Raw genomic sequence first — 15,303 nt, 5'->3', positions numbered from 1 at the left:
TACTCAAATCCATTGAAGTTTTATATGTTTCATCTCTTTTGGGTCTAATAATTAGAATAATTGTTCTATTTTTTATTAGCTAAGAAACTGGGTTTTTCATTGTTTTCTCAGCATCTCTGTCATAAATAGGTTAGCATGAATTCTGTCTGCTGTGATATTACACAAGTTAATTCATACATTTTCTATATTTCACAGATGGGCACCTAACAATGTGTGCCAATAAATGTTTCAGTTAATCTTTTAAATTATTTTCCCCTTTATCTTTAATCTTGTTTCTGTATAATGCTTAACCAATAATTCAGTTACATTCTTTATATGCTTCCAATTCACCTGAAAACATCTGATCTGTGGAAAGATTTTATATCTATATGTTGTACAAGAATACATATGCCTATATGCAAGATTCATATATATATATATGCTGGTTTTGTTGTATTTGGGTCTTTTCCCATGTAAGGTTGAGATTGTCTTTGCAACGTTTCGGCAGGATCACACCTGCCATCTTCAAGCTGTGGCCTTAAAATGGGAACGGAGCTGCCGTCTTTCTGTAAGTCTTGGTGGGAGGGGATGGGGTGATGGCTTTGTTTCAGTAAGTGGAATGATTGGTTGTGTGGTTGTATCATGATTGGTAGATTGGTGCTGATTGGTGCAGGTCGTGTGTGCATTGTTGTTTTGTATTTTAACGGCTTGGGTGGTGGGTGGTGTTCGTTTGTTGGCTAGGGCTGGTTTCCAGATGTTTGGTAGGTGGGAGGTATCATCACGTTTGTTCATGCTGTGGGGGTTTTTCTCTATTTCGATGGCTTCCATGATTATTCTCTTGTGGAGGTGTTCTGTTTTGGAGATTAACCTGGCTCCTTCAAAGTTGATTTCGTGTCCTGTAGCTTTAAGGTGCTGGAAAAGGGAAGAAGTTTTTTCTTTTTTTCTTACTGCATTTTTGTGTTCTGTGATGCGTGCATTTATTCTCCTGTTTGTTTGTCCTATGTATATTGCTGGGCAGATTTTGCATGGTATTTCGTAGACTCCTTGGTTTTCTAGCTGGATTTTGAAACCCCAAAGACAAATATACAACAATACAACAAAACCAGCATACCTACACCCGTGAAAATCTACGAAAACATATACATACATACATACATACATACATACATACATACATACATACATACATACATATATATATATATATATATATATATATATATATATTCTTTTAATGACCCTGTAATTCCTTGCATTGGAGTATAGTCAGAATGACTGAATTGAGCTGAATATTTACTGGCTAGATGCCCTTCCTGACACCCCAATATTCATAGATAGGTGAAAGATTTAAAAAACATGTTATCTCCCCATTAGAGATGTTTACCATCACAGATGAAATTTCTGCATCTTTGTATAAAACATCCATTTCCCAAACTTTAGAATAATTAGCATTCAGCATTGCCCTCATATACAAGTGAACATGTTGTACAACAGCTGCTCTGTTTCCTTCAATCACTGTTGACTTTAATTTTCATAAGTAACCAAGGTGTCTCTTTCTGGAGACTCATTTAACATTTTCAATACATTGTGCATATTAAATAATTAACTATAATTAATCTGAATGTGTGGTGACAAATATGCAAAGCTGGCTTTTAGTGAAAATAAAAATCGGGACATGGAATTTTAGTGCTAGCTCTATGGAAAGCAGTAGAAACATCTGGGACAAAACCAGCATTTCCTCATCCTTTCTAGCTTATCAACATTCTGACCTCCCTCCCCAAGATTCTTTCATCCTACAAAACATCAAAATAGCTTCTATAATAGGAAAATAGGTTTGTTGAGTTGAAAGTATATGGTTAGGCAGATAAAATTCATAATTGTGGGTGTTTTAAACTTTGTGTATTTGATAGAGAATTCCTGGAAGCCTGGCACTCTGTCAAATTGGCATCAATAGACACATAGACATAAACAACATTCAGATAGTGTGCAAAAGAGACAATCAACAAACCAAGAAGGGAACAAAAAAATGAAAACACCTCCCCACCAGCAATCAACAGCCAGATGAGTGTAGATTAACACTCAAATTAACATCAGGCTAACAATCAAGACGTAAACAATACTAAACCAAGGAACTGCCAGTCATGCGAACTGTAAACAACCCAGCGAAAGAATCACCAAGATCACTCCCACCATCTTCGACAGGACAAGCTACTAGTACATAAATTGACAGCAAACCCATTCCTTATTAGCAATGATGACATTCCCTAGTTTGAATAATGAAACACCTGCAAGAAAACCATCAAGTTCAGAGATCAACAATGATCCTAACTTCAATGCTGAGCACAAATATTTTCTTTATCGGAATTTCAGACAGATGATAGAAGACACAAGAATCAATATTACCACATCTCTAAAATTATAAAATATGGAAACAGACATGGAAAAATGCATTTCCGAAATTGTCTTAATTCAGAAGGAGTTCCAATCTTGAATTGGCATGCAAAAAGATACAATGGACAATAGTAATTTATTTAAAGATGATGAAATGACATGGAAAGAGTGTAAATAAAATTATGGTCAGCAGAGATCTCAACATCCAAGGTACCTTATAAGATATTCCCTTTTTGCAAGAATTTCTAATATTATAAAATGATGTTACAAGACTGCTATTACCAAGTTGGAAGATTAGGGAAATATGGAAAGCAACAAAAGAATTTATAATAGTTCTAATGAAACTATGCTCACAAAACTGGAACTGACACAAGAACTACAAAACTGGAAAAGGTCAATCTTTATTCCAATATCAAATAAAGGCAATTTCACATATTGTGCAACTATCATACAATATTTATAATTTTATATACTAGCAAAAAAAATGCTTAGGTTCATGCAATACAGATTAGGGCTCCACTTGGAATTGAAAGACTAGATATTCAAACTGATTTTAGAAAAGATTGAAGAAAAAGACACAGTATTTCTAGTATACTTTGAGAAAGCCAAATAATATAAAAAGAGATCAATGTATGTTTTACTGATTATTAGACAACCAGGGGCACTGGTTGTCTAGTAATCAGTAAAACAGAATGACCAAGAGTGGATTAAAAAAAAAACAGTAGAAGCAAGAGCAACTTCTGAGTTTTTGCTAGTATCCCGATTGAGTTTCCTTGTGGGAATCTTGCAGGGAGCATCACAAAACTTTCCTCCCTCCCTTCCAAACAGACAGATAATTGGTTGCTACACGGTGGGGGAGGGAGGAACTGATTACGAGGCTGGCTGGGAAACTGTCACAGAACATTGAAATTAAGATCATATGATGCAGCAGCAGCCAATAGTATTGAAGAAGCCACAACTTTTCTAAATTGCATTTCCTTGGGAGTTATGTGTCTAGATTTTGTATACATTCTGTAAATGGAACCATTAAAGGTTCCTTGGTTCAAAAATGGTTGTCTGATGTACCCAGTTAAAGATCATGACAAGAGTTTTAGTAGTATAGAGATTATAATGGCTTTCCTTATATTGATCATGTCAATCTGTTAATGTCTTTAGGAAAATGGGAGAACATTTCACTATCTCATGTGAACTCCATACGTAGGAATGGAAACAGCAATCTATATGACAGAAGTTAAACAGACTGGGTCCCGGTCAGCAAAGGAGTGTCACAAAGTTATATATAATATTTTCTCTTTATTTGTTCAATTTACATGCTTAATATACATAGGACTGGGTTGGAAGAGGATGTGCAATAGTTTTAAATGGGAAGAAGAAACATTAATAATCAGCACTCTGCTGATTACACATTAACATCTCAAAATGCAAATGTTAGTTCTAGTAATGAAAGTCAATGCCTATAATAAAAAAAGAAATTAAGATTAAATTTCAATAATACCAAAATAATGACACATACAACCTGTAGCTTTAAAACTGACAATGAAAATTGTAAATTGGTAGAAATATGCTCTCTTTTCTAATTGATTATCAACAGTGAAGGAACCGGATGTTGAGAAATGTACTTCAGATTAGCTCTTAATAGGTGAGCAATGTAAGTCTTGAAAATAAATTTAGATACTATGATATGGCCACATTCACAAAGATAGGGCTAGTGCATGCAATGGCATTTCCTGTAATACCTCATGGAAGCAAAACGTGATCTTTGAAGAAGCAAGATAGATAGCATACTAATACTTTTGAGTAGTGGAATTGGTGAAAATGAGTAAACATATCATGCTAAGGAAATTACAAATGGATCCCAGAAAAATTCAATTTAGATTTCTCATCAAAACACAAATGGCCATGCTTAAATTACCACACCTTGGACATATTATTTAAACTTATTTCTATGGAAAATTCTATGATGCTGGAGAAAGATGAGAAGAAGAGGAGAACCAGCTGATCGTTGGAATTATGGATGAATTGCTGGAAGATTTAAATGACTATGTCAAGAGCAGATATTCCTGAAGAAGTTCTATGTCCCTGTAAGAGTCAACGACAATTTGGCAGCATATAAAGCACAACTTATGAGAGAAACAACTATTTCTCCTTTTTGTAATGTTATGATATCTTTAAAATCTTTAAAATATTAGTTTAGTTTAGTTTAGTTTATTAGACTTCTAGACCGCCCCCTCTCCCCGAAGGGACTCGATTTCCATTGAAATCAGTTTAAGGAATTTTAATGCTTCACAGTTGTCAAAAATGGGAAACATCTGTATGCGAAATTATTCAGTCTTAATTATTCAGGTCAAGAACAAATCCATGTTGCCTTTTGGGTTGTACTCTTCAGAAGTAGTTTACCTCTCTCTTTTTAGGCTTGAAAGCCCTAGGCATCGAGCTGGTTGTGTGCTTAAGATTGGGCTAGAACTCAGTGTCCTATGTTAAGCCTAATGCCTTAATCACTACTTCAAACTGCCTCTCATTCAGCCAATTAACCTTAATAAATCATATGACATCTACGTGGGAAATGTATTGATTGTTAATCTAAATAAGATATTGCCCAAGAACACAAGTTCAGTTGAATTTTTATTAATGCCTTGAACTGCACAATTTAGCTAAAAAGTACTGTATTCTAGTTGATGAGAAGAAATCTTTTATGCTACTTTTTATTTGAAAGTGGTCTTTAATTAAATATCTAGAAAGAAGATATTGGCAGAACTATAGATTGCTATCTTCTCTGATTATAATGCAGCATGAAAATATCAATTGCAGGTTACTTATGCCAATTTTAAGGGACATTGTGCAGTAATACACTTTTTAAAAGGAGTTAAGCAAAAGTACATAATTGCTTCTTTTCTCATGAACTTTTATACTAATTCTCTCGTTCAGGCTGCGTTTAAAAATGAATTTCAGTCAGCTAATAAGTTACTTAGTCTTCTCTATGCCCAGGGAAGCAGTCATTTTACACCTGATATAGTCTATTGGAACACCTGATATAGTTCTAATGGAAATTTGTAATGCCTAATTATAATTTTACAATAAAGAAAAATAGGTCACCAGCTATACCAAATTAAAGGTTAAACTATTTACACATTTGGTAATAACTTTGGTAATTATTAAATGGTTGGTAGAATTGGATAACTGAATATGTCTTTTTCATGCTTATTCCTTCACTCTATGGATCAGCTAGTTCAGCTATATTTTACCTTGTAGAGCAGCATTGAAAAAACACGTTCTCCTTCTCTGCGTGAGATTTATGTTGTCTGATTAAAAATATGGGCCATTTGTTCTTTCACTACTAATTTGTCATTTTCTCTTATAGCATTAAATGCAGTTTTTAAAATTAAAAAGAGTTTTATTGCTTTTAACTATGATTTTTTTATGATGGAAAGCAACCAAGAAAAAACAACTGATGCATCAACATGACATTTCTATTTTTAATAAATCACTATTTCTGAGAAACATGTTAGAATATATGTCTATGTGGGGAGGCCTATAAGTATATGCAAAGGAAAGGAAAGGGTGGCAAATGCTTGGACTCGATCAATATGAAGCAAACAATCCTGATTAACAGAAAAAGTTGCTTTTGGAAATACATGCTTTTTTTTGTACAAAAGGGAGATTATAGGATTACCTTCATATAAATTGAATATAAAATGCACTTTATATCATTATAACCTTTTACGGATCAATTAAGTAGTTATATTTTTTATTTAAAAAAGAATAACTTGTTTCACATGGTTTTATACGTTTATGAAATGTTTTATATTTTTATTTTAAATTTGTCTCCTTGGTGATAAAAAAAAAGGCAGCCATGGGAAGGAAAATAAAATTTTATGGCTGTTGGATCATTGCAATCTGAAATCACCTAATGCCAGTAGATGAAATTAAATCAATAAGAAATCTTGGTTCTTTTGTGCTTAGAAGCAGCTCTTTTTGCAGCAATAAAGACATCACATAGTAAAATATCTGTTTTGGGTCAGATGGTTGGGAGGATGCAAAAAAAAAAAAAAAAACAACCAGCTTTCCTACTGTTACGTGACTACATAATTTTTTTCCTTACATTTTTTTCTGTTCCACAATCTTTGCCCTGATTCGATTCATTTTCAAATTCAATCTTATTCTTGTTGTTATTGTCACTTAGTCTCCACAGATAAACAATTTATCTCATTCTGATCAAGCTATGGATAATTATGTAATTGGAGTTGAGATTCTACCTATATGTGTGCTGACAGAAATACGGAACGAACTGCAATTTTAATTACATATTTTCGTTCCAACCTTCCATTGGTTGCAAGGAGGAAAGTATTCTCAGTATAGTTTTTGGACGTTCTTTTTTTTCAAACCCTCTGAGGTCATTAAAGGCATGGATCTACCCTACTTTCAAATTTGACCTTTCTTCTGTTGGTTTCTCCCGGTATACTAACTGTGATCACTGTCAGTTCAGTGTTTATAAAGGTATTCTGCTGAAGGACAAATAGATATATTTGCATAATTTATTTCCAAAGTTATGTTGCGATAGGAACAACAGAAATCTGTAATCAAACTTTCCCTCTTTTATAATAAAAATTGCTACTATGATAAGGGCGCCTTGGTAATCTTAAAAAGTCATTTCACTTGAGGCTGAACAATTGAACTGATTATATGAATTGGTCTAAGTATAACAAGTTATGTAACAGCACTTGAACATACACAGTAATCACCTCCTACAAACTGATTACACGGCTGGTTTGCCAGGATTGATGCAATAAAGCAAAATATTTGACATGGCTTTTTAGGTTTACCTGCTTATGTGCATGATCATAGGAATTGATGTGGTTGTCAAATTCATGGTGTTTATGGTACTGCTTGTCACATAATTCACAGTAAAAGTTAGCCTTCACATCTTCCAAAGCCCTTGCTGCTGCCTTCTCCTTTTCAGCAAAATCCTGCAAGGGCAAAAGCAGATGAGTAATACTTGATAAGTATCATTTTTTTTGCCCAGAATTTTCTATGTATGAAGGGACAGTGCTTTTGTTACAACACAAAAGAATGGTACAAACAAGTTTCTTGTTAATTTTTATAGTTAATTTTGGTCTAGGGAAGATAAACCTGTGGAATGTATGCTGTCTCACAATCATTTAGTTATTTGGGCTCTATGCGCCTTGTTTGAGAAAGAGGCAGTACCCCCTTTTCTCTGGGAACCAAAAATCTCTGCAAGCTTTTATCAGCAATAAAAAGCATTTAAATCGTAAAGTGTGATGAAGAGCTCAAAATGAAGGAGATTCATTATTTACCATTATGATATGGGGAATATGCTTCTTAGGTAATCTAAAGCAGTGCTTCTCAACCATATTTTCTGAGGAATATTATATGTTGAGGTCTGCACAAAAAATGCCCAGGCTGAGAAAAACTGATTTAATACCTGATATTTTACTAGATATAAATCTATACATGAATATTAAATAAATATTACCCTAGCTTAATTATTGCTCCAGCCATACTTAAATACTGCAGCCAACAGTGCAAAAAAACATAATAATAAGAACATAATAATTACTGTACAGGGATCATGGCCCCAACCCTGTTAGCAGTTTATACATTAAGGGCAGCAAAAGAACCAACCACATATATGGTTGAAATCAGCTAATAATATTAGAAGTGTAGATAGCTGTTAGGTTTTTCTAAGCATATCATTGCTCTTCGTGACTGTATCTCAAGTGATTTAATTTATATTTTAAATATAAAAGAATAGTATAGAATTCCTCAAGCAGAATGGTATACTGTAAATTTAAATTTATGGCCATGCCATCCTCAAAATCAGTCATGACTAAAGCAGTAATCTTGTATACAGTAGTTTGAGTCAGGGATCCCTTTATATAGCAATAACACTTAGACTTATATACCACTTCATAGTGCTTTATAGCCTTCTCTAAGCGTTTACAAAGTCAGCATATTCCTCTCAAAATCTGGGTCCTCGTTTTACCGACGTCTGAAGGATGGAAGGCTGAGTTAGCCTTGAGACTGGTGAGATTTGAACTGACAAATTGCAGGCAGCTGGCAGATAGGTTTCTGAATAACACATGATAGATACAACTAAAAAAATGGATTAACTGCTAGATTAATTACTGTATTTTTCGAGTATAAGATGCACCTTTTTTCCTCAAAAAAGAGGCTGAAAATCTGGGTACATCTTATACACTGAATACAGCATTTTTTGCCTCCCAAAACTCCGCCCCCTTCACCAAAATGGCCGTGCATATCCTTATGGAGGCTTTCAGAGAGATCCTGGGGACTGGGGGGGGGGAGCAGAAATGAGCAAAGAACAGGGCGTTTTTTTGCCCCCTAGCCCCCAGCAGCACTCTATAAGCCTCCATAAATAAATTAATAATAATAATAAATTTGAATTTATTAGCCGCTCCCTTTCCAGGCAGGACTCGGGGCGGCGTACACTAAGACATATATAAACATACATATATACAAAGACATACATGCACGGAGGAGGTAATAGATTAAAACATTTAGACAAATTAAAACCATTAACATACCCCGTTTAATAAAAACCCAATATACAATAAAAATTTAAAATTTAAAAAAGACAGTCAGGAGGAATATGAAAAAATTACGGTTGAGCCAGGCCAGATAATTGAAAGAGGTGGGTCTTCAACTGTACACGGAAGGAGCGGAGATCGGAAATAATCCTGATGTCACGGGGGAGGTCATTCCACAGGGCTGGGCCCATCACAGAGAAGGCTCTGCTCCTGGGTGTCGCCCCCCGACACTGTTTGGCGGACGGCACCCGGAGAAGTCCCTCTCTGTGTGAGCGAATTGGTCGTAGGGATGTGTGGGGCAGGATGCGATCCTGCATGTAACTAGGTCCTATGCCATGAAGCGCTTTAAAGATCATCATCAAAACCTTGACAAAAATCAGGCCTTTTTCACGAAAAAATGGGCCAGTTTTTTACTCATTTTTGCTCCCCCCAGGAGCACCCTGTAATGTCTTCTGTTAATGAGGGCAGTTTTTAATAATGATAGTTATACAAATATATAGATATACAGCTGTGTGAAAAAGTCCTGCACGCCTTCAGTTTTAAGCTGTATTTATGTGTTTAATCAACTTTTCACATAGAAACCACACAAAATTAGTACTTTGATGAAAATTTCTGTAGTCGGATTGAGGTGCATATTTTTTATTAATATAACCAAAGTCTTTTTTAGGTTTTCAGTGAATTTATGTGCTAAAACAAACAACTTGAATTTTAGAGAATGTTATATCGAAAGTAGCCAATCAGCAGCGAGCTTTGGCTGACCAATCAAAATACACAGAGGCTAAATCTATGAGCCAATCAATGTTGTCATACTCTCTGACTATAAATAGGCATGAAAAGCATCAAGAAATTTAATTTAGCTCTAGCTGCGGGCAAGAATGAAGGCCTTTGCTTTCACCAGTACTGAGCAACAGCATCTCATCATTCATCTCATCATTGTGCTTCATGAAGAGGGTTACTCCTGTACAGAAATAGCCAAGAGAGTGAAATGCCATCGCACCACAGTGAGCAGAGTGGTTGAAAAATACTAAATAACTGGTTCAGTTGATGACAGGCTCTGCTGTCATCAACTTCAGTGCAATAAGTATGTCAGAAGATTTCCAGCTGAAGAATTTAGACCGTACTGCCTGAATCTATCTGTGAAGCATCCATTGCACGTGATGATCTGGGGCTGTATCACTGCTTCTTGTATTGGTTGGATACAAATAGTGCAGGGAATCACGAATTCCAAGCAGTATGTTGAAGTCCTGGACCATGTTTCCTTCAGTTCATCAACTTGTAGGAAAGTACTTTTACTTCCAGGATGTCAACGCTCATTGTCATCAAGCCAAATCCGTCCAGCGTGGATGAAGAAGCATGGTGTTCGACTCCTGAATTTGCCAGCTCAGAGCCCGGATTTGAACCCAATTGAAAACTTGTGGGCCAAGATTGGTTATGAAATAAGCAAGAAGCATCCGAAGACCAAGCAGGAGCTGGTTGAATCCATTATTGCAGCCTGTCACCACATTGTCACCAAAGATCATGTGCAAAGGCTTATACAGTCTATGCCGAAGCGATGCCGCCTGGTAATAAGCAATAAGCGCTGGCCAATTTCATATCAGTAACCATGTTTGGCTACCTAAACGGTCCTTTTCAGGGCCATAAACAATAAAAATGTTAACAAAACACTGGCGTGAGCCTTAGTAATTGCAACACGTATGCATCAGTTAATCTGTTTTCATAGTCATTGTAAGTATGCAAGAAAATTCACAAACCCCACCCAAACAGCACCGAATTGCAAAAAGCTTATGCTTTTCACTTAAAAACTACCAGCATTTATTTAAATATAACAATATTTGCATAGCAGTTAGGCATAAAATATTATAAAATCAATGACCTATCCCAAAAATGTCATAAACCGTAAACCGTAAAGCATGCAGGACCTTTTCACACAGCTGTAGTGGTTAAAGTTATGATACTAAAAACTAGGAACTTGTAAGTTCTAATTCTTTGTTCCATTGGGCACAAGGCAGCCTGTGAGATTTTGGGTCAGTCACTCTTTCTCAACTTTAGGAAGCAATGGCAAAGCACTTCTGAATTCTTGTCAAAAATATTATAGCATCATGTCCAGGCTGTTGCCAGGAATCAAGACTGACAAAAAGCACCACACAAATTGAAAATATTTACAATAAGGTTAGAGAGCATGATAATTTAAGCAGTAATCTTACTACTATTTATTGCTTCTGTTTGAGCAATGTTTTTCCTTTACAACTACAATTATCAAAGTAATTATCCATGTTTTCAGTGGTTTTAAGCCTGTAATATGAATTCCAGGATGTAATGTCATAGGGTAATTCCATTACTGCAGAATTTTTTTGATTAGTGAAACAATTTAGAAAGGTTAACAGGCTTATTTTAGGACACATTTTACATAAGCACTGTATTTCTAAAACCACTGTTTAGATGTAATACTAAACTTTTTATTTCATATCTTTTATTTCATTTATTTTTTTTCAATTTCATTTTATTTGATAGCCTGCCTTGAATACACATATACAATAAGTAAAATAATGTTCCCCTTAAAACAGTATTTTGTGGCTGTATTTCTTGGCATCAGTCTTTAATAAATCACTGTCCTTCCCTAAACCCGCCTCATTCCTGCCTCAAGAAGGTAGCTTATTAAAGTAATATTAATGTGGCTGAGTGGAGTTGCCATTTGCCAGAAGTCAGTACCATCGTCCCCAAATTCTTGTCTGGTTGTTGGATGCATCTTGTGATGAATGTATATGCAATATAAGCATAACCTCATAAGGTCCCACTTAGAGCACAGTCTGCCATTTTGTACATTTTCACTGCTGAGGTAAGTTGTAGAATAATTACATAGAATAGAGAATAAAGAATAGAATAAAGAATAACCTTAGTGTCTAAAAGATAAAAAAAATTAAAGTGTGTAAAGCACTGAAAAATCAATGAAGATAGATTGTACCATAACTTATTCAGTTATTAGTATTGTGTGGCATAAAGGCTTGTTCAATCCAGCCCTAACATTTGCATAAAGGAAGTCTGAATCTACATGGTTACTAGATTACCTAGATTACAGAATGAGACTACATCTGAATATGGGTAAGATTTAAGACTTCCCTGCTAATAGGAAGATATAGGAGAAGCACTAGAGAGCCATCATCAGTAGAGGTCCATCATTCTTCTCTGTCCTGATTTTAGGTTATAACAATATCTGAATGATGCTGTAAAAATGGGTGCAAAGTGAAGCATCAATCTATGTATGAATTAGAGCAGCATAACAAGCATATATATTTCTTAGAAACAATACATCTGTATTCTTTGCTCTTAAGGATATGAGCTAAAAATCATAATATTTCAGACAAGAAAGAAACCTGTTAAATAAATCAATTTAGTTCAGTATTTTTTCATATGACCCTTTATCTGTTTAATATTTTAATAAAGTTTCATGGAAAGGCTTTTAGAATTTTCTCCACATTCAGCATAAATTTACTGTCCCTCTTGATGGTTTCTGATGGATTCATACAATCAATCTCACATATTTAGAAATTTGGAAGTATTATTTTATTTTATTTTTCTGCTACAGAATTCATTTCCCTTGAAAATTTTAAAGGAAGCTGTTGAGTAAAATAAGTTCAGACACTGAAAACTTAAATAATTACTGAAGTGTCCTGTTTCAGAAGCAGAACTGATTGACTCTGCTGGAACAATCATTTTCTACAACCATAAAATCTTCCTCTTCTTTCTTTCTTGTGATACGTAATTTGGAAATCCCTGCAATACAGAAATAGCACATACGGTGTATACATAATATATTAATACAATACAATAGTAGAGTTGGAAGGGACCTTGGAGTTCTTATAGTCCAACCCCCCCCCCCCCCCGTCTAGGCAGGAAACCCTATACCGTTTCAGACAGATGGCTATCCAACATCTTCTTAAAGACTTCCAGTGTTGGGGCATTCACAACTTCTGGAGGCAAGCTGTTCCACTGATTAATTGTTCTAACTGTCAGGAAATTTCTCCTCAGTTCCAAGTTGCTTCTCTCCTTAATTAGTTTCCACCTATTGCTTCTTGTTCTACCCTCAGGTGCCTTGGAAAATAGTTTGACTCCCTCTTCTTTGTGGCAACCCCTGAGATATTGGAACACTGCTATCATGTCTCCCCTACTCATTCTTTTCATTAAACTAGACATACCTAGTTCCTGCAACCTTCTTCTTCATATGTTTTAGCCTCCAGTCCCCTAATCACCTTTGTTGCTCTTCTCTGCACTCTTTCTAGAGTCTCCACATCTTTTCTACATCATGGCGACCAAAACTGAATGCAGTATTCCAAGTGTGGCCTTACCAAGGCATTATAAAGTGGTATTAACACTTCACATGATCTTGATTCTATCCCTCTATTTATGCAGCCTAGAATTGTGTTGGCTTTTTGGGCAGCTGCTGCACACTGCTGGCTCATATTTAAATGGTTGTCCACTAGGACTCCAAGATCCCTTTTACAGTTACTACTACTGAGCAAGGTACCATCTATACTGTACCTGTGCATTCCATTTTTATTGCCTAAATGTAGAACCTTACTCTTTTCACCATTGAATTTCATTTTATTAGATAGTGCCCAATGTTCACGTTTGTCAAGATCCTTCTGTATCTTAAGCCTATCTTCTGAAATGTTAGCTATTCCTGCCAGCTTGGTGTCATCTGCAAATTTGATGAGTTCCTCATTTATTCCCTCATCCAAATCATTGATGAAGATGTTGACGAGTACTGGGCCTAAAACAAAGCCTTGGGGTACTCCACTGCATACTTCCCTCCATGTAGATGCAGTTCCATTGAGGACTACATGTTGAGTGCGGTTGGTCAGCCAGTTACGAATCCATCCAAATTTATTATTATTATTATCTGGTGGTGATGCTGTCTAACCCACATTCTTCTATTTTATCTAGTAGTAGGTTATGGTCAACCTTATCAAATGCCTTACTGAAGTCCAAATAAACTATAGCGACGGCATTCCTCTGGTCCACTAATTTCGTCACTTTGTCAAAGAATGCAATAAGATTAGTCTGGCATGATCTGTTTTTGACAAATATGTTGGCTTTTGGCTATTACTTTGCTTGATTCTAGGTGTTCGCAAATTCATTGCTTGATTATTTTTTCCAGAATCTTTCCTGGTATTGAGGTCAGGCTGATAGGTCTGTGGTTTCCTGGATCTATTTTTTTCCCTTTTTTGAAGATGGGAACTACATCAGCTCTTTTCCAGTCCTCTGGTAGTTCCCCGGTGTTCCAGGATCTCTGAAAGATATAGTTCAGTGGGTCTGAGATCTCGTCTGCTAGTTCCTTCAGAACCCTGGGGTGTAATCCATCCGGTCCTGGTGATTTGAACTCGTCTAGGGTAGACAGGTGCTCACTTACCATTTTCTTCCCTATTTCAATTTGTGTTCCTAATCTGATTTTTGTGGTGCTGTTTTTGATAGGTTGGATTGTTTTATCCCTTTGTGTAAAGACAGATGCAAAACATGAGTTAAATAGTTCTGCTTTCTCCCTGTTGCTTGTCACCTTCTTGCCACTTTCTCCTAGCAATGGACCAATTGTTTCCTTAACCTTTTTCTTGTTTTTAACATGTTGGAAGAAGCTTTTTTTTTTAAAATTGATGGGCTCTTCTTGAATCTAGCCTTCTCATGTATTTGCTGATGCTTTATTTAAACTAAAATTGTATGTCAGTGATTGCATGACTTCTGTAGATGCCGTACAATAAAAAAAACTTCTGTTAAACTGATTCTGAATGTGAATGAGCTGCAACACAACCTGTTGAATGTTAGCATCAGGAGATACAAAGCCAAGAACATATTGAGACTGATTAAACACAGGTACCACAACTGGAACAATCAGATGATGAGAATTCTCAACCCAGGCACCCAGCTAGCAGAACAAAGAGCAGAGCAGAGATATTCTATGAGGCTGCTTGCCAAGCAACGGAGTAAATCCTTTGATTGAAGACAGCTGGCTGAAGTCTGATTTAAGAGACAGCCCTGACTTGTGTTCTTTGTTGAAATCATCAGAGCTCTGGCTCTTGTGTAATATTTCTTTGGATTCTGCTTGTGGATTTCTGACCTTTGTACTTACTGACAATTTTGACTTAGTTCTCAGGACTGGATTTCCACTATTCTTCTGCATGCTCCTGTTAACCTTTTGGGCAGTCTCTTTTTAGGAATTCTTGTTTTGGCTTGTGTTCCTTGTCTGCTGCTATCAGTTGACCTTGAATGAACTGCTAATTATCATAGCAACTGTATGGGTGCATGTGCATTTAAAGCCAGAAGCACAAACATTTTTCCTTCCATATTAATTCACTTTATAGAATTCTTTCATTTAATC

At 35.8% G+C, this 15,303-nt stretch overlaps 1 protein-coding gene across 1 annotated transcript in view; it reads right to left on the bottom strand.

The window, feature by feature from the left end:
• ZNF804B (zinc finger protein 804B) overlaps positions 1–15,303 on the bottom strand; it is a gene marked incomplete at its 3' end in the record, with an annotated part of 215,801 nt that overhangs the window by 25,881 nt on the left and 174,617 nt on the right. The window contains exon 2 of the mRNA XM_081932742.1: positions 7,191–7,334. Within this exon, the coding sequence (XP_081788868.1) occupies positions 7,191–7,334 (144 nt within the window). The remainder of the gene's footprint in view (positions 1–7,190; positions 7,335–15,303) is intronic.

Source organism: Natrix helvetica, assembly GCF_964273705.1.
Source record: "Natrix helvetica genome assembly, chromosome: Z".
Taxonomy (NCBI): domain Eukaryota; kingdom Metazoa; phylum Chordata; class Lepidosauria; order Squamata; family Natricidae; genus Natrix; species Natrix helvetica.
This window is presented reverse-complemented; position numbering and strand designations above follow the sequence as displayed.